This window comes from Stigmatopora argus, chromosome 22 (assembly GCF_051989625.1).
Source record: "Stigmatopora argus isolate UIUO_Sarg chromosome 22, RoL_Sarg_1.0, whole genome shotgun sequence".
Taxonomy (NCBI): Eukaryota; Metazoa; Chordata; class Actinopteri; order Syngnathiformes; family Syngnathidae; genus Stigmatopora; species Stigmatopora argus.
This window is the reverse complement of record NC_135408.1, coordinates 1,808,777-1,828,581: the sequence shown is the minus strand read 5'-3', so window position 1 is coordinate 1,828,581 and position 19,805 is coordinate 1,808,777. Positions and strand designations below refer to the sequence as shown.

Sequence of the window (19,805 nt, the reverse complement as noted above, 5' to 3'; positions counted from 1 at the left end):
GAATGTACCACCCTTACTAAGCCAGCAGACGTTACCTAACGTCTCTGTTAAGAAACAGGGACTGCCTCCCTTTCTGACTGTACAAGGAGATAACATTGACAAATGGCAGAACTCAACAAAACGATGCCAACTTAGCATGTGCCACGCTTGAAAACGTTGCCTCCAATAATTATCTGTCCCATTTTTTTCAAGCTGTTTTTTTACTTGCACATCCTTCCCATGACTCATAAGAACCCCTCCAAATCTCTCTGGAGAGTAGAACAACAGGCAATCGAGCAGTCAGCCTTACACAAACATGCCAGACAGACATAATCCATCATCATGTCAACACACAACCAGATGCAAAAGTCTTGGGACGCAGACGAAGCCGTCAATTCGTCTGTCGAACTGTCCTTAAAGCTCAGGTGGTCGACTACGTGTATACATGTCCAATTGATCGGCAATCATCCACTCATTCCTGACTCCACAATTGAAATGTTTTGCGAAAATATTGTTGTTCAATCATGAGTTTTAAAAATTTGTCCATCAGTTTTCGTCATTTTTGCCTTTTAGCCATGACACTGATTGAAGGAGCATTTTGGCAAGTGACATTTTTGCTCAGGCAGCAGGTGCTTGTCAATAGGGCTGCCACAAACGATTTTCAAAGTCAACAAATCATAGAATACACTGAGGGAATTCTTGAAAAAAACCATTCTGTTGATTGAGTCATTCAATTAAAATAAGCATGCTGAGGCCAAGTTTGTAGACCCCTGTTTTCCGTAGTTTATCTATTTACAATGTTGCTCATACTTATAGTAGCGATAGTGTTAAATAAACATTGCCAAATCTGCATCTATTTGGGGCAGACTGTCACTAAACGATTAATCAATTATCCAAAATCTTGATTATTTTGTAATACTTGCTGTTTTTGTTTTGTCTGAATTAAATGCTTCGGCAAAAGTACAGCAGTTGTGAAAGAGCCGTGGAAAAAAACTCGAGTTTTGTACTCGTTCTGTTTTGTAACGGCGAAAAACATCGATGCGGGATGGAAAGAGCACAAGTGGAAGCAGGTCACTTCCTCCATGGCACCACAAATTTGTTATTTTCAACCTTTTACGACGCAATGAATAGGCGCTCTGTGACACTCCAGCACACCCGGTCGGCCGCTATTTCAAAGATACGGCCGCCGCAGTATCATGCCATGCTTCTGGCGGGATGCAAGACTGATTGATGTACTTGCGCGCGCCAAACATACGTGTGCGCGTATGAACATGCGGCTGACATGTAGACGCTGTTGACTGCTACAGGTGTGACTGAGATGATGTCACACTCACTTAAGGATGTGAGCGCAGTGGAAAGCTGCACTTACGCACACTAAACACACACACCCACACACAATGTATTGAGGGCACCAAGTGTGTTTGTGCATATAAATGCAGGGGCTTCTTGTTAAGTGTTGAATAAGGCCCTTCTTTCTTTTAAAGTTTTACATAAAAGGCAAGAACTTGACTCACTCACTACCATTGACGGTAAAAGACACCCATCCCATTTGAACTGGGCTGGAAATTCAAATGAATTGGATGTCCATCAGCTTAAATGGAAGTCGACTACGAATGACAAAATGAATTTAAAAAGAATTGCAAAAAAATGTCCAAATTAATTTTTGGGGGGCAAAATGTTGCTGAACACAACAAGATGAGCCATTTGCTTTGTAGTATATTTATTTCTATTACCGAAAAATGCGTCCTGGGTTCAAATACAGGTTACGTCCACCTGTGTGGAGTTTGCATGTTCTCCCCGGGCCTGCGTGGGTTTCCTCCGGGTACTCCGGTTTCCTCCCACATTACAAAAACATGCATGGTAGGCTGATTGGACACTCTAAATTGCCCCTAGGTATGGGTGTGAGTGTGTATGGTTGTCCGTCTCCTTGTATCCTGCGATCGGCTGGCCACCGATTCAGGGTGTCCCCTGCCTCTGGCCTGGAGTCAGCTGGGATAGGCTCCAGCACCCCCCGCGGTTCTGAAAATGAGATGAGATGAGAGACCGAAAAATGCCAATGTTCAAGTTTAGGAGAAATCCTTTTTTTTTTTTTTACAAAATGTCATACAGAAGTAGTCGTGACCTCATTGGAAGATCATAGCACTTCCAGAGAGTCCAATGTAAGAGCTCATGACGTGAGATGGTATGTTTAAGCACACACACATGTACGGGTTAACCATGAAGCATATGTTAGCGAGCAGATTATTATTATTTTTTGTGATTCCTTTCTTCTCTTGAGCTGGGTGGTGTTTCAGAACATAACTATGCACTGACATCAACACAACTGAAGATTGACACAAATGTATCACACACCAACTTTTGGCGCGTAAACTTACTGCTGCTGAATCAAGTCTTGTGACCTCACATGACTTTGCATGGCAGTTGCGGTTGGCTCCAGAGCGTAACAGCGTCTTTCGCCAAAAAGACAACCGACCATGTCTTCTGACGTCTCACCGAGCTTTACCAAATTTAGTTTAGTTAGTCGGCAAAATGACTGTTGTAAAACATCGCAGTTTGGGGTAATAGCTGATATTGCATAACTTCTCTATTTTGTACAGCTCTAAAAGTCCTGGTGATGCTTGTGGATGTCGTGTTGTCAATTTACTTCATCCAAGAGTTCACATACTTTTTGCTTGGTCTTTGGGCGAAAGACAGACTACACCTTAGACTGGTCGCCAGTAAGCCGTAGGGCACAGAGAGAAACAGACAACCATTCGCATTCACAAGTCAGAATGAGCGAGCCACTACACCACCAGGTGTCTCTTATTCAATGATATTTTCAGAATTTGCTGGGGGGGAGCAATAAAAGGCAGTGGGCTGCAGTTGGCCCCCTGGACGTAGTTTGGATACCCCTGTAGTAGTCAGACAGTTTTGTGTTTTCGAGCTCAGATTTCATTTTTGGGTCATCATTTTTAATAGGAAAATAAAAGAAATTCCAATACATACTTTTTTCTCCTAATTTATCAGCCTGTCCTTCCATTTCTCCCTTCCTAGCTTTGGTCTATTAGTCTCAAAATGCTCCCTCAACATCTCCACCTTCCACTCTCCTGGCAGCAAGACGGCAACTAAATGTGTGCAGTGTGGGTTTGTTTTCATGAGGTGATCCAATGTGTTTTCTCTGCTTGTCTATCTTGGTGAGCGTCCGCAGTCCAATTAAAGAGCAAGTCCGTCTAGCTGGCCGGACCCCCCTGACGGGCACAGTCTGACACCTCCTTCCCCGTGAAGGCCTGGAGGAAGCTCAGCGGGATAAAACTGGCTCGCGCAGAGAAGGCCAGGACATTTGTGAGCAGGATGGCAGGAGGGATGCTGAGTTCGTACCTCAGAGGCGCCCCTGCCCTGGCCGTGGCCGTGACTGTGCTGGCGTTGTGCAGGCCTACGTTGCAAGGAGGTAAGTGTCCGGCTTTTTTTGTTTTTTACACGCACGTTTCATTAATTGACTTTCAACCTTAATTTTTTTTAATACATGAAAGGCAGTCAACTGTTTTTTGCTGCTCCTGATATTGACCTTATTATTGTGCAATATGATTATGCCAAACATTCTCAAACTAAAACACGTGTTACCCTCCAAATTGCAAGTGGCAACATAATAGTTATCAAAAGTCTGAAGGCTTTAATTGCTGATGTTTCAATATTCTATTGGCTGCCAATAGATCACATCTGACCCGTTTAAACTGCATCCAATCCAGTAAAAAATAGATTGTATGTCTAACGATGTCAATGGTACTTACTCCAAGTGACTGTTTTTTGGTAATTAAAAAGAAAAAGCATCATGAGGTTCTGGTCACCAGATACCTAAACATCACATTTTGGACCAGTATTCCTCTTTGGTATTGTGCATCTGTGGCCACCATGCATGGTAGGCTGATTGGACACTCTAAATTGCCCCTAGACATGAGTGTGAGCGTGAATGGTTGTCCGTCTCCTTGTGCCCTGCGATTGGCTGGCCACCAATTCAGAGTGTCCTCCGCCTCTGGCCCGAAGTCAGCTGGGATAGGCTCCAGCACCCCCCGCGACACTAGTGAGGATAAAGCGGTTCAGAAAATGAGATGATATATGTATTTATATGTATATATACACATGTATATGTATGTATATATATATATATATATATATATATATATATATATATATATATATATATATATATATATAAATGAATAAATGATAAATGATAAATTGGACTTGTTAACAAAAAAAATTCAAATCAGTAAAAAGAGAAATGATCATGGCCTTCAATGGATGGTAAAAAAAAGAATAACCATTTTGAATAAATGAGTGCATTTTATGTTCCTTATTTAGGTGATTGAACATGAAAATTTTTATGAATTAAACCTTTTTTTGTATTTTTTACATTTTAAAATAAATTTGAAAAGAAACGAACATTAAAAACATTTAAAAAAATAAAAACGAATAAAATATGTAATCTAATTCACTGCCTGGCATTCCGAGATCCATCCAACGCTGCTTAGCATTAGTGAAACTCTTCCCAATATGAGAGATGAAAATGAACAATGAGTATTTTAGAAGCCTTCACAAAAAAGTTATTTTCAAGTGTTAACAGCTGACCAGTTCATTAACATGTGATATAGTACAAACTTTGCACATACAGTACCTTTTGTATATTCATTTTATCGCAACTCTTCTCCTAATCAAGTTTTTTTAGTTTACAAGCTGCAGCAGCTCATTAAAATATTTAATTAGGAAACATTGGCGTGCACACACAATAAAACAGACACACAAACAATGGGGGCCTAAGATGTAGATTCCAAAACCGATGTCAAGTCGTTGCTTTGGAAAGTTCTTTTTTAATGAATTATGAACCGTGTCATTCTCATTTCAGAGCCACTATATATAGCGTTCAACATTAGAATAATGCCAACATCACTGTAAAATCATGGTGCAAACCTGTACAGCAGTGCTTCTCAAATAGCGGGCCGAGTCCCCCTATGGAGGAGTGAAACGATACCTGGGAGCTTGTGACTTAAAAAACTGCGGGACTAGAATAAAGTGTCATTGCACATTGTAAATAAACAAGAAGTATAAAGCAGCGAGCACTGTTAGCATCATATAAAGTGGCTGAGATGAGAAAAATGCTGCACTTTATGCAAGTCTTTTTGGTCTCAGACAAAAATGTTAAGTGTTCATTCATTCATTTTCGGAATCGCTTTGTCCTCACAAGGGTTGCGGGGGGTGCTGGAGGCTATCCCAGTTGACTTTGGGCATGAGGCAGGGGACGCCCTGAATTGGTGGCCAGTCAATTCCCACACTCTTACCTAAGGGCAACCAGCCTATCATGCATGTTTTTGGAATGTGGGCGGAAACCAGAGTACCCAGAGAAAACCCATGGGGAGAACATGCAATGCCGAGGTACGAACCACTCAACCCTGGGTTGCCCCTATGTTAATTGTTAAATAGGTTAATAAATGTAGTCTTTATTGCTGTTCTATACTCTTTTTCTTTTCTTTCATTTTAACAAGGATACAATCTTATGCAGAGGTGTACTTAGAATTTTGTAGAAAAATAATATTTTTCGGTTGCAGGTGCGCGAAATGTTGAATTTGTTCGAGGTGGTCAACTGAAAATAATTGAGATGCACTGCTATACAGAAACAATCTAACAATGTAACTTTTTATGTTAATTTTTAAGTGACAGCAATTGTTATAATGACAATCCTATTAATAATTGCTGGTAGTAGGCACCTTGATAATAGCTGGATTTGTGCTCCAAGCAAATTTAAAAAATCTTTTAGCGGAGTAGTTTGGGTTCCAGCGGAGCCCTAGAGGGTTTCGACAAAGAGGGGGAATTGCAGTGCACATTAAATGCAACAATGATGTTGTAATGCGATCAGTTATCAAATTCTTCAGGAATCCCTACAGGCTGCAAGCAAATTGAAAAAAAAATTATGGGAGTTGTTTGGGTTCGAGCAGAGTCCTCTGGGGTTTTGGGAAAGAGGGTGAGCGGGTGTACACATTAAATACAACAATGACGTTACAATAGAATCAGTAATAACCACATGCTTTAGGAATCCCTAGAGGCGACCATTTTTTTAAAAAAAATTTTTAGCAAACATACATTTCCTTTTATAGATAACTTTCTATTTATGGACCTCGGAGGTCATCCAAAACAGCACAGAACTCTCAATTAACAGTAAAGTTGAAACATGTGTTCTGGATGGGGGGCTTTTGGCACGCTGACCTCTCGGGATTATTATACATGCACACACATGCCCACACACACCCCAACCTTTTCCATTGTTTGTATTACAAATTGGCATTCAACAATAAAATGTTTCACATCAGCAAATCCAATAACGATTGAGTCATTCATTCATTTTCCATACCACCTATCCTTACAATGGGGGTGGAGGGGGGGTTTGCTAGAGGTGATTCCCAGCCAACTGCAAGCAGTATGCGCAATGTTCAATATGTTGCCAGCCAATCGCAGAGCACAATAAGAGGAACAATCATTCACGCTCACAATCACCCCTAAGGGACAAATTCAGATATTCAACCAGCGATCATGCATCGTTTTGGGATGTGGGAGGAAATTGGAGTACCTGGAGAAAACCCACACAAGCCCAGGGAGAACATGCAGATTTCACTAAGCGAGGTCGCAACCCACCTACGATTGAACCCTCAATCTTAGACCTGTGAGGCAGAATTGAGTCAAGCATTCTAAAATTTTTGTCCAAATATCATAATCTTGAGAACATGTTTTTGATTGAGATCAGGGGTGGCCAAGTACAGTCCTCGAGAGCCCCTTTCCAGTCTGTTTTCCATATCTCCCTCCTCTACCATACCTGAATCAAATGATCAACTCATCAGCAAGCTGTCCAGAAGCTTGATACCGATCCAGATGCAGGTGTGTTGGTGGAGGGAGATATGGAAAACAGCCCGGATAGGGGCTCTCGAGGACCGGACTTGGCTACCCGTGATCTAGATTAATATATCTAAAGTCGCACATGTTGACTACAAATGTACTTGGTGTGCAGGTGTCATTTTACCTGCTGGTGCTGGAGCTTCAGCTGGAAATGGTCTCAGTGGAGCAGGCACCGGATATGGTCCTGGTGGAGCAGGAACCGGATTTGGTCCTGGTGGAGCAGGCACCGGATTTGGTCCTGGTGGAGCAGGCACCGGATTTGGTCCCGGTGGAGCAGGTCCTGGATTTGGTCCTGGGGGAAAAGGGACTGGATTCACTTCTGGTGGCACAGGCACTGGAGCAGGAGGTTGGCGTTTTTGGTTTTATAAAAAAAAGGAAAACCTTTTAATTAGTAATGACATTCACTGTCTCCTAATACCTTTGTTGGCCAAGGACAAGGAGGATTCCAGCCCGGCAACTACGGTCCAGGAGTTGGAGGAACATCTGGAGGTTTTGGGGATGGTATGAGAAATTAGACAAAAAATATGATTCCTATTTCATAACATACATTTTTTAATAGTTCAAACCATTTTTACAGGTGTAAAGCCTTCTAAAACAGGTAAGACTTTGCTAGCCATCTTTTTTTTCTAACTGCAAGTCAACAACATATACTATGTAGGTCGTCAATGCTATGGACTGTATTCATACATATTGATATAGTATAATGCTGATAGTAATTTCCAAATTGTACTGAAGGTGGTGGTGGAGTCTATGGTGGCCAAGGAAGAGTAAGCGGAGGTTTTGGACGAGGACAAGGAACTCAGGCTGTTGGTCTGGGTCAAAGTGGACTCCCATCAGGAGGCTTAGGAGGTTATGGAACAGGGGCCCAGGGGTCCTTTACCACAAGGTTTGGTCCAGGAAGTCTTGGACCACAAGGCACTGGTCCCGGAACTGGAATAGGCTCTGTATTTGGAGGTTTGTTAAGATCTATTCTTAAATGTCATCCCGAATGGTAGGAAAGTCAAGTCTGGTTTTGATTCAGGGGGATTTGGAGGAAGTTACGGCCAAGCCGGCAATAACCAATACCCAGGACCCAAACCTCCTAAATCAGGTACTGATCAGTTATGTATAAAACTGCTTTTAAAAACAGGAACATGACACTGATTATGGCAACAGGGTACAGCTCAGGAGGCACAGGATTTGGTCCTGGTGGTGCACAACTTGGACCTGGAGGTGCCGGAGTTGGGCCCGGCAGTACCGGATTTGGGCCTGGAGGTGCTGGAGTTGGGGCTGGCGGTGCCGGATTTGGGCCTGGCGGTGCTGGATTTGGGCCTGGCGGTGCCGGATTTGGGCCTGGCGGTACCGGATTTGGGCCTGGCGGTGCCGGAGTTGGGCCTGGTGGTGCCGGAGTTGGGCCTGGCTATGCAGGAGTTGGACCAGGGAGTACCGGAGTTGGGCCTGGCGGGGCAGGTGTTGGGCCTGGTGGTGCAGGATTTGGACAAGGGAGTTCAGGTTCTGGGTTTGTAGGCAAGAGCAGTGGCAAAGCATCAAAACAAGTCCCAGGTAAAGCTTTTCTGAAGGAAATTCACTAATTCCCACCAGATCACCTAGTATACCTGAGAGGATTTTCAGGCTATGGCTGCTAAATTTGAGCAACTTTCTCATACAGGTGTTGGGGTTCCTGGACTATATCAAGGTGGATTTGTACCAAGTCAAGGTTTGTGAGAAAACAACCTCAATGAATTCCATTCTGTCAAATCACTGATACCCAAAAACAAACAATGATTTATTTCAACTAGATTTTGCTAGCCGCGGTATTGTCCCTGGAGTAGCAACTGGAACTGGACTTGGGCCTCAAACAGGTAGGACGTCAGATTAGCAAGTGACACCACTCAGGGGTGCATATGTTCACAAATTTAAGTGTTACCTTCTTCCTTGTAGGTGGCGGGGTACTTGGCCAAGGTACAGTGAGTAAGTGGGACCGTCTTTTAAATTGCAAACAAAAATCGAATTATGACATAATCCAGACAAAGTTAGTCCATGTGACCTAATCAGTCTTGGGTTTTTCTCTTAAGACGGTCAAGGAGCGCAGCTACCAGGAGTGTTTCGTGGGTACCCTCTAATATCACCTAAGTCAGGTATCTCTAGTCTGAAATAGAATCCTTTCAATGAATAGTTATTTTTTTTAAAGAGTAACCTATAATGTTTTTTTTAATTAATAGGAACTGGGAAGTCAAAAAGTCCAGCCAAAGCAGCTGCTAAGTATGGTAAAGACATTTTTTGTTTCATGCAACTTTTCAAAACGCTATTCTGTAAAAAAAAAATATTGCTTAGGTTGACCGCAATTTGTTCACTAGGGGGAGCTGGTGCAGGTGCCCTTGGTCAAGGTGGTGCTGGATTACCTGGAGGAGGGGCAGGTCTCCCAAGATTTGGAGGTGGAGCGGGACCAGCCGGCGGACCGGGAGCTGTTCCTGGATTTGGGGGGGGAGTTGGACCAGGCGGCAGCCCAGGAGCTGTTCCTGGTTATGGGAGTGGAGCTGCAACAGGTACCAAGTTTAAGAATTAAATGAATACTTTAAATCCTGTCAAGGGAGTAAAGTCCATAAATGTTTTGTACCTTAGGTTACAGTCCTGGCTCAGCCAAGGCACTCAAATATGGTGAGACATTTTAACTTTAAGTATGCATCATGTCCATTTAACACCCTCACGAAGCACACGCTCCAATTAATTCTTTGTCCAGGTCAGTCTGGTGGCATTGGCACTGGGGCAACTAGCGGTCTTGGTGGACCAGGAGGAATAGCTGGCGTTGGCACTGGGACAGTTGGTCAGGGATATGTCCCAGGTGCTGGTGGACCTGGGCTAGGTGGTCCTGGATATGGCCCAGGTAGTGTTGGAGCAGGGTTAGGTGGTGCTGGCACTGGACCTATGGGAGGAACAGGATATGGGGGTGATTATTATCCTCAACTTCTATTTCAATACCTACAGTCATACATCTATTCAAATTACATTTCTTAATATTTCAGGATATGACACCAACGCGAAAGCCCGTAAATATGGTAAGAATAGTTATGTAATACTTCACATTTCAACAGTTTTACATGCATTGTTTGATTGTATTTATAACAAGGACAAAATATCTCCTGGTAGGCATGTTCAGTGGAGCCCAGGGGAGTCAAGGAATAAGTACTGGGGGAGTTGGAGCAGGTGCTCCGATGACAGGCTATGGACAAAGTGGAGTCAGGCCTGGTGGTCTTGGTACAGGGTTTGGACCAGGAGGAGTTGGAATTGGTGGCACTACAACAGGGTTTGGTCCAGGAGGAGTAAGACCTGGTGGGCAAGGTAAAAGCTATGGACCAGGAGGAGCCATTGGATCTGGTGGCACCGGTACAGGTTTTGGTCCTGGAAGAGGAGTTGTGCCTGGTGGTGCAGGAGCAGGGACAGGAGGCACTGCCACTGGACTTGGCCCAGGAGTTGTGCCAGGAGGCTACGGTAATGGATTTGGACCAGGAGGTGCTGGTTATGGACCAGGAGGCAAGAAAAATGAAAAAGATTTATTCACTCAGATCCAATGGCAACTGTAGCATTCTTAATTGTTGATTGTTCTCATTTTTTTCAGGTTATGCAGGTGCAAAAGCTCGCAAATATGGTAAGAGGAGTAGAACTATGACTACCTGACAATTTCAACATTTTAAATAACCTTGCCATATATGTTTCCTGGTGTCATCATACTGTACGTATGTGCAGGAGGACCCGGTTTGGCAACTGGGGCAAGTTCTAACCTTGGAGCAGGAGGGTTCCAAGGACCTGGTGCTGGACAAGAAGTGGGAGGAGCTGGTAGACAACCAGTTCCTAGTTTTGGAACTGGTGTTGCCGGAGGTAAAAATATTATTACAATCTTATTATAATTATTACTAATATTATTAGTACTATTGTTTTTTGTATAATTAGTCATATTACTTTTCAACTATCAACAACACACTGCACACTCATTTGATACTTTCTCATGGTGCTCCCAAAATTTTCAACTATAGTGGTGGACTTTCAGCATATCCCTTCAGGGGTCGTCATGACAAAACCGCAGAATTGCCTGTTAGTGATTCCATCTCATTTTCTAAACCGCTTTGTCCTGAATCTGAATTGGTGGCCAGCCAATCGCAGGGCACAAAAAGAAAAACAACCATTGACGCTCACTCATACCTAGGGGCAATTTAGTGTCCAATCAGCCTACCATGCATGTCTTTGGAATGTGGGAGGAAACCGGAGTACCTGGAGAAAACCCACGCGGGGAGAACATGCAAACTCCACACAGGTGGACCGACCTGGATTTTAATACAGGTCTCCCACTGTGAGGCTGACGCGCTAATCACTTAGCCGAAAAAACGATACTCATTGCAATATCAAATTAGGGTGTTTCTACAAGACATGTTAAACTAAAGTTGTGCTTAAACTGTTTTACAGGCGGTAGAGGAGTTCCTGGGTCAGGTGTACATGGAAGACAAGGGGGTGGAAATGGATATGGACCTGGGAGTTACGGCCCTGGTGTTGCTCCTGGAGCAGGTTTTGGACCAGCAGGAGGCTATGGTGCAGGGACTGGATATGGACAAGGTTTACAAGACTTTTCCGAATAAATGACATAGTTTACACAAATATAACAATGAGCATGTCATTCCCAGGTTATGGAACGGGTGGAAAAGCTGCCAAATATGGTAACATTTGTTTTTGGTAATTAATCCTGATGAAGGATTTTAGTCAGTTCTTTGAAAAAAATCTGTTGTTGGTTCAGGTCAAGGTGGGGCCACTGGTGGAGTGCTTGGAGTCGGACAAGGTGGAGTTGGCGGTGGGGTACTTGGAGGTGGAGGCGGACAAGGGGGAGTCAGTGGTGGAGCACTTGGAGGCGGAGTCGGCAGTGGGGTACTTGGTGGTGGAGTTGGACAAGGTGGAGTTGGACAAGGTGGAGTTGGTGGTGGAGCAGTTGGAGGCGGAGTTGGACAAGTTGGAGTTGGTGGTGGAGAACTTGGAGGCAGACAAGGAGGTGGGGTGTTTGGAGCTGGACAAGGTGGTAAGATGATTTTGTCTACATAGTGATATCAAAAAGCTTGCGCTGTCAATTTCCGTTACATCCATTCATAAATCATTGGGTGTTTTAGAGCAGCAATTAACAGCTTTTCTTTAAACCTGGTCTCATTTCATCACCATATATAACACCCTTTGTTAACAATATGTTCCACAATGAAGCTCTCTTATTTAAATACAAAAATACTTATAAATACTCCTGCATACACTCAGGCAAGTGGAGGGTGCTGACTGTGAAATTTTAACACTGAAACACAATTATTGCTCTGCACATCATCTTATCTTTATTTTATACATACCTCTCACCCAACCACGTCCACTTTACGTCCTAAAACTGGGCCCTCTAAAGGCTTGGGCCTGAGCACGGCAGCACACTCCTCATTTCATTCCCATGTACCACTGTAGATCAGTATCATTTTATTTTTGCAGTTGGTGCCCTCTATTGCCAAAAGAAAGAATCATTGTAACCTGGATATGCATTCTAGTAGTAACCCTAAAAGCATACATAATACAGGGGAAATTAAACATCCAAGATGCTTTGCCACAAGCCGTAAGCATTTGGAACTAGTCAAATTAATGCAGAACACTTTTATAAAACCTTTCCATGCACACAGTGCAAACCGATTCTATCCAAGCACCTGAAGTATACTTGGAACCACTCCGCGAAATAATTGTTGAGCCTTAATCCAAAATATCATAGCACCCCTGAGCGCCTGAAACACCCGAATTTGCCACAACAACTTGAGACACACACCGACAACAAACGAAAGGCCATACCCTAAAACCCTAAAACGTATACAGTGCAGCCCAATGAAACCCAAATACCCGAAGCACGGACCCACGCCGCGGTTCAACCACTGAGCCCCCATCAAAACCAACACACTGCAAAATTGTGCCCCCGAGCTCCCAAAAAGCACAGCCCGGCCACAACCACTCAAGACACGCACTGTAAACAAATGAAGCACTACAGACCGAAACCTCCCAATGGACACAGTGCAAACCGATTTGACTCGAAGCACTTGGAGCAAATCCGTGCAAGAATTGTTGAGCTCTGATCAGAAATATACTACTCGACCAAATCATTCATTTCAGCGTTTGAAACACACAGTTTGGCCACAATAACGCAAGACACGCACTGGGGTACAGTAAACATTGGGAAATACTCAAACTTACGGAATGCAGAACTCTTATAGAGATGATCTAACTTGCGCTGCCCTAAACTTTCAGGTTACTCGGGGAGGGCAATAGATCGGTGATGGCGTGAAGGAAAAAACAGAGCTTTCCTTTGTCCCTGTACTTGATCCCAATGTGTCCAATGACCCTTGGGGCGCTAATCCAACTGTTTTCCCCCTGTGCTCCTCTTCTGCTGCCTCATGGACTCTCTGCACCCCCATTGGAATGCAATTTGTTAATTTGAATGCTTTCCCAATATGTCAAACAGTATGTGATTGTTTATGAAAGGATACTATTTTTCTTGTCAGGTTTTGGTACAGTTGGTTCCAAGGCAGACAAATACGGTAAGCAAGTCGGTTGGATTTAAGAAGAGTATAAATCACTGGAAGGAATATGTTTTTTTTTCTAGTAAACTAAGTACAATTGTTTTATTATGCTGCAGGTCCATCAGGTGGTGTTTCACCAGGACCAGGAAGCGGCACTGGTGGCCCAGTCAACCCCACTGGAGTGTATATGAATGGATCCAGCACAGGCGTTGCTACTCGCCCAACAACTAGACCAAGCGGTAAGGTTCTGTAGGCCTAAAAGTACTAGAGCTGTACCAATTCGGTGGTTGAAATGTAATTAAAAATACTATAGTGACTTAACAAAATAATTTCTAAATAATCCCCTCGAGTACTTTCCGGAAACTCAAATGAAAGAGACGGAACAGAAAAGTACAATACAATCAGTGAAAACCAACTAGAAAGGGGGTGTCCCTGAACCAGTAGCAGATTATTATTGGCAGTTTGAAATTTCTCATCTTAACTTTTCGCTTTTCAATTTTTATTTGGATGCATCTCTAAAAATACCCTACGTTACATGCGTTTAGTCAGTAATCAAAATGCGTGCTGGGTCAGTACGAGGCACTGCACAAGGAACACTGGGTCCACAAGGAGAAGGTATATTCTGCTATATATGGCACACACCTATAAGCTATAGTTGTCCTTCTAGGAACTTTGTGAGACTGTGACATGTTGGTTTTTATTTTTCTAGGTGGAACTCGCCTTAACGTGGGAAAGGATGGAAAAGACTTTGATGGAGGTGGGTGTCCAAAAAATATGGACCAAAAAGGAGAGAGAAATTTTAAATATCTTAAAACGGAATTAGAAAATAAAACAATTCACATATCATTCAGATATCAATATGCATGATGATCAAATGGCTATTACAACAAAAAACTTCAATGGTAACAATCTGTCCAATTTCAGGTGAGGGTGATGCTGGCAGTATGATAGAGGGTTCTGGCTTTGCTACAGGAGGTGTGTTTACATAATCTTTTCATAGAGATATGAACATTACATTGCAAGGTTGGAAGATCCACAGCTTTCAATCACTACTCAAGAAGGAAGGGTTAATGTTTAAGCAGGGAAAAGCATTTAAAACACTTTAACTTGGAATTTGTAATATAATGTGATCTATTGGATAGAAGTATGGACATGAATACACTGCTTTTGCAACAGGAGTCAGTGGGGGGGTTGGCGGGAGACCTTTTGGTGCAGGAGCTGATGGAGATGGTCTAAAAGGAACAGGAATTCCAATCCTTGGAAGAAAACCAGGTCAATATCACATATTTATTCAAATAAAATCTATTGTTTTATCACATCTTTGTTTTTATCTTTCAAAACAGGTTTTGGTGGCACTCCTCCTCCTGGTCAGTGTTTAATGTGTGGTTTGTACTTGTTTGTTATTAATGACTTTTTCTTATGTGGACTTATGTGTTTTTGTTTTGATGTCTGACGGGATCCACAGGAGTTGCACATGGTAAATTGTTTTTACATTTTAGAAATATCGCAAAAGGGCGGTTTGCATCATACAAATTGTATTAATCTTTTCCCACTGCAGGTGAGGGAGGAGCAGTCCAGCCAACTGGTGACTAGACATTCTACTGTATACTTCCAATTACTTAACTTTAATAAAAATTAAAAGTCATCTTTAACATTTGCAGGTGGACGTGGGTTCTTACCCGGGGCCCGTCCTCTAAGACCACCAGGTGAACTTGTACCAGTTTTGAACATACCATGCTTACGACGGTAATAGTATTCTGTAATAAAAATCTGTTGGTTTTGTGTAAAATCGAAAGGAGTCCCAAGGGGTGATACACCTGGTGAAGGAGAAGGAGTGACTGAGAAAGGGACAGATGGAAGACGGTTTGGTGTAGAAGTTCCAACCAGTGCAGGACCAGTAGGAGGAACTGGATTTGGAACAGGAAGTACATCTAGAACAGTAGGAGCATCACCAAAACCTTCTAAAGGTGGTGCTTATTAGCTTTCAATTGTCTACATGATATTTTTTACAAGATTTCCAAGCAATCAAATTGTATTGATGTGGTTCAGCATACAATCCAGATGGCAGCAAAGTTGGACATTTTCCTGGTGGAGTTGGAGGTGGTACAGGAGGATTTGGGGCTGGTCCTGGAACCGTTGGAGGAGGTTCGGGAGGAGTTGGTACCGGACCTGGTGTAATTGGAAGTGGCCAAGGAGGAGTTGGGACAGGGCCTGGTGGACTAGGAACAGATGTAACAAAACCTGGCAAAGGTGAGTTGCTTATAAACTGCTGTTGGAAATGGGAAAAATATACAATCATTTTATTTTTTTTAAACATTTCGCCCTTCTTTCCTAGATTATGGTAGCGGTACAGCTGGAGTTTTACCAAGCGGAGGTATGGCATTTATCATTTGGATTGACTGTTTTGCTGAAGTCAGTTTAGTAGTAGTATAAAAGGACAGACCTTAAAAAGCTGTTTCTGACAGGTGTAAACTTCCCAAATGGAGCTGGTGTAGGCCAAGGAGGAAAACCAGGCAAAAGTATTTTACTTGAATTGATTTCTTCCATGTAAAATAACTGAATCCAATAATTCATTTTTTTTCTGATCAGCATATGGGAACTTTGGAGCAAGAAACCAAGGTGGGGTTGGGCCTGATGGATATGCCGGTCCCGGAGGTGTTGATGCTCGTCCAGGAGGAATTGGAATTGGGTTGGGCATAGGCGGAGGAGGTCCAGGAGGATTCGGGACAGGGCTTGGTGGCGTAGGAACAGGTCTCACGAAACCTGGAAAAAGTGAGCTGCTTAAAAATTGTTCTAAGAAATAGAAACAGAGCAAACTGAAGCGAAAGATGAGAAAATATTTATTCACCCAACTTGTGTACCGTAGGTTATGGTGGAGGTGGAGCTGGGGTTTTACCAGCTGGAGGTATTCCATTTATATTTTACTTGTCGTTTGGAGTGACAGAGATTTTGAAAAGTTGTTCTTTTCTCCTTTCAAGGCCAACGCTTCCCAAATGGAGCTGGTGTAGCTCAAGGAGGAAAACCAGGCAAAGGTACTCTTCTTGATGACTTTCTTTCCTCCTTGAGGAAAATTGTTTCCAAATGTATGTTTCATTATCAGCATATGGAAATTTCGGTCAAGGGAGTCAAGGTGTGGGAGGTCCAGGTGGCTTCGGTAGTCCAGGTGGTGTTGGTGCTGGTCAAGGTGGTTTTGGGAGAGGAACGGGTGGAATTGCTGGTGGTCCCAGCCAGTTCGAAACTGGGCCTGGTGCTGTTGGACGAGGTACAGGCCAATATGGAACTGGACCTGGTGCTGCTGGAGGGTGGGCAAGAGGAGTTGGGACTGGTCCTGGTGGAATAGTGCCTGGCAGATTGGGCTCAGGTCTCACAAAACCTGGAAAAAGTGAGCCGCTTCAAATCAAATCAACTACCCAATGAAAAGTGGTCGATGAAATGTGTAAAAAGTACACAAAGAAGCCAGTGTCGCAGAAAGATTTTCACATTTCATCTGTGTTTTATCATAGGTTACGGTGCCGGTGGAGCTGGAGTTTCACCAGGTGGAGGTACAGGCCAATATGGAACTGGGCCTGGTGCTGTTGGAGGAGGTACAGGCCAATATGGAACTGGGCCTGGTGCTGTTGGAGGAGGTACAAGCCAATATGGAACTGGCCCTGGTGCTGCTGGAGGGCGGACAGGAGGAGTTGGAACTGGTCCTGGTGGAATAGTGCCTGGTGGATTGGGGTCAGGTCTCACAAAACCTGGAAAAAGTGAGCCGCTTCAAATCAAATCAACTACACAATGAAAAGTGATCGATCAAATGTGTAAAAAGTACACAAAGAAGCCAGTTTTGCAGAAAGATTTCCACATTTCATCTGTGTTTTATCATAGGTTACGGTGCCGGTGGAGCTGGAGTTTTACCAGGTGGCGGTACAGGCCAATATGGAACTGGCCCTGGTGCTGTTGGAGCGGGGACAGGAGGAGTTGGGATTGGTCAAGGTGGTTTTGGGAGAGGAACGGGTGGAATTGCTGGAGGTCCCAGCCAGTTCGAAACTGGGCCGGGTGCTGTTGGACGAGGTACAGGCCAATATGGAACTGGACCTGGTGCTGCTGGAGGGCGGGCAGGAGGAGTTGGGACTGGTCCTGGTGGAATTGTGCCTGGCGGATTGGGGTCAGGTCTCACAAAACCTGGAAAAAGTGAGCCGCTTCAAATCAAATCAACTACACAATGAAAAGTGGTCGATGAAATGTGTAAAAAGTACACAAAGAAGCCAGTGTCGCAGAAAGATTTCCACATTTCATCTGTGTCTTATCATAGGTTACGGTGCCGGTGGAGCTGGAGTTTTACCAGGTGGAGGTACAGGCCAATATGGAACTGGGCCTGGTGCTGTTGGAGGAGGTACAAGCCAATATGGAACTGGCCCTGGTGCTGCTGGAGGGCGGACAGGAGGAGTTGGGACTGGTCCTGGTGGAATAATGCCTGGCGGATTGGGGTCAGGTCTCACAAAACCTGGAAAAAGTGAGCCGCTTCAAATCAAATCAACAATGAAAAGTGGTCAATGAAATGTGTAAAAAGTATACAGAGAAACCAGTGTTGCATAAAGATTTCCACATTTCTGTGTTTTATCAAAGGCTACGGTGCCGGTGGAGCTGGAGTTTTACCAGGTGGAGGTACAGGCCAATATGGAACTGGGCCAGGTGCTGTTGGAGGAGGTACAGGCCAATATGGAACTGGGCCTGGTGCTGTTGGAGGAGGTACAAGCCAATATGGAACTGGCCCTGGTGCTGCTGGAGGGCGGACAGGAGGAGTTGGGACTGGTCCTGGTGGAATAATGCCTGGCGGATTGGGGTCAGGTCTCACAAAACCTGGAAAAAGTGAGCCGCTTCAAATCAAATCAACAATGAAAAGTGGTCAATGAAATGTGTAAAAAGTATACAGAGAAACCAGTGTTGCATAAAGATTTCCACATTTCTGTGTTTTATCATAGGTTACGGTGCCGGTGGAGCTGGAGTTTTACCAGGTGGAGGTACAGGCCAATATGGAACTGGCCCTGGTGCTTTTGGAGCGGGGGCAGGAGGAGTTGGGACTGGTCAAGGTGGTTTTGGGAGAGGAACAGGTGGAATTGCTGGAGGTCCCAGCCAGTTCGAAACTGGGCCTGGTGCTGTTGGACGAGGTACAGGCCAATATGGAACTGGCCCTGGTGCTGCTGGAGGGCGGGCAGGAGGAGTTGGGACTGGTCCTGGTGGAATAGTGCCTGGCGGATTGGGGTCAGGTCTCACAAAACCTGGAAAAAGTGAGCCGCTTCAAATCAAATCAACTACACAATGAAAAGTGATCGATGAAAAGTACACAAAGAAGCCAGTGTCGCACAAAGATTTCCACATTTCATCTGTGTCTTATCATAGGTTACGGTGCCGGTGGAGCTGGAGTTTTACCAGGTGGAGGTACAGGCCAATATGGAACTGGGCCTGGTGCTGTTGGAGGAGGTACAGGCCAATATGGAACTGGGCCTGGTACTGTTGCAGGAGGTACAAGCCAATATGGAACTGGCCCTGGCACTGTTGGAGGAGGTACAAGCCAATATGGAACTGGCCCTGGTGCTGCTGGAGGGCGGACAGGAGGAGTTGGGACTGGTCCTGGTGGAATAGTGCCTGGTGGATTGGGATCAGGTCTCACAAAACCTGGAAAAAGTGAGTTGCTACAAATCAGATGAATTATACAATAAAAAGTGGTTTATACAATATGTCAAAAGAACAAAATGAAGCCAGTGTTGCAAAAAGATTTCCACATTTCAACTATGTTTTATTGTAGGTTACGGTGCCGGTGGAGCTGGGGTTCTACCAGGTGGAGGTACACCAATAATATTTTTTTTGCATACTATAGTGACAGACATAAAAATAGCCTTCCAACACTTTGCTCCCACTCAGGTCTACGCTATCCAAGCGGAGCTGGTGTAGGACAAGGAGCAAAACCGGGAAAATGTAATGCACTTGTTTTAAGGGCTTTCTTGATTCCATATAGTACAAATAAATGAAATTATTGTCTTGCCGTCAGCATATGGAACTGTCGGAACCGGAGGCCAAGGTCGGGTTGGACCCGGTGGCTATGGTGGTCCTGGAGGTGTTGGCGTTGGTCGTGGAGGCTATGGTGCAGGACTTGGAGGTTATGGTGGTGGTCCTGGAAGCTATGGAACTGGGCCTTTTGGAGCTGCACCTGGAGGTGTACCAGGTTATGGTGGTGGAATCGGTGGATTAGGTGGAAATGGTGGTAAGAAGACACTTCTGAAAACAAGGTTTTTTGCAAATGTTTTATTGGTGTACTGTAGTAATTTCTCTTATTCAGGTTCAAGGTACGGCGCTGGAAAAGCATCAAAAAGTAAA

The 19,805-nt window shown here is 44.1% G+C and overlaps 3 protein-coding genes and 1 long non-coding RNA gene across 4 annotated transcripts; all 4 read left to right on the top strand.

Annotated features, from left to right (window-relative positions):
• Window positions 1–3,268: 3,268 nt before the first annotated feature.
• Window positions 3,269–8,999, top strand: LOC144068474 (uncharacterized). Its single transcript, XM_077593045.1, has 11 exons — window positions 3,269–3,406; window positions 7,010–7,243; window positions 7,330–7,398; window positions 7,475–7,495; window positions 7,633–7,851; window positions 7,919–7,987; window positions 8,053–8,439; window positions 8,546–8,593; window positions 8,676–8,738; window positions 8,818–8,843; window positions 8,952–8,999. The coding sequence occupies exons 1-11, from the start codon at window positions 3,310–3,312 to the stop codon at window positions 8,997–8,999; spliced, it is 1,281 nt and encodes a 426-aa protein (XP_077449171.1). The 5' UTR covers window positions 3,269–3,309.
• Window positions 9,000–9,621: 622 nt separating this feature from the next.
• On the top strand, window positions 9,622–10,523 carry LOC144068515 (uncharacterized). Its single transcript, XR_013298188.1, has 3 exons — window positions 9,622–9,932; window positions 10,024–10,407; window positions 10,493–10,523. It is a non-coding gene; the product is annotated as an uncharacterized LOC144068515 (long non-coding RNA).
• A 102-nt stretch (window positions 10,524–10,625) lies between these two features.
• Window positions 10,626–14,616, top strand: LOC144068277 (uncharacterized). Its single transcript, XM_077592672.1, has 8 exons — window positions 10,626–10,752; window positions 11,335–11,481; window positions 11,550–11,582; window positions 11,660–11,935; window positions 13,431–13,466; window positions 13,565–13,687; window positions 14,158–14,205; window positions 14,373–14,616. The coding sequence occupies exons 2-6, from the start codon at window positions 11,365–11,367 to the stop codon at window positions 13,637–13,639; spliced, it is 537 nt and encodes a 178-aa protein (XP_077448798.1). The 5' UTR covers window positions 10,626–10,752; window positions 11,335–11,364; the 3' UTR covers window positions 13,640–13,687; window positions 14,158–14,205; window positions 14,373–14,616.
• Window positions 14,006–19,680, top strand: LOC144068473 (uncharacterized). Its single transcript, XM_077593043.1, has 17 exons — window positions 14,006–14,063; window positions 14,158–14,205; window positions 15,784–15,822; window positions 15,914–15,967; window positions 16,038–16,220; window positions 16,315–16,353; window positions 16,427–16,480; window positions 16,952–17,032; window positions 17,075–17,194; window positions 17,316–17,621; window positions 17,743–17,943; window positions 18,057–18,299; window positions 18,413–18,718; window positions 18,831–19,115; window positions 19,237–19,275; window positions 19,353–19,417; window positions 19,480–19,680. Exons 1-17 carry the CDS (start codon window positions 14,006–14,008, stop codon window positions 19,678–19,680), a joined length of 2,322 nt encoding a protein of 773 aa, XP_077449169.1.
• Window positions 19,681–19,805: the final 125 nt, after the last annotated feature.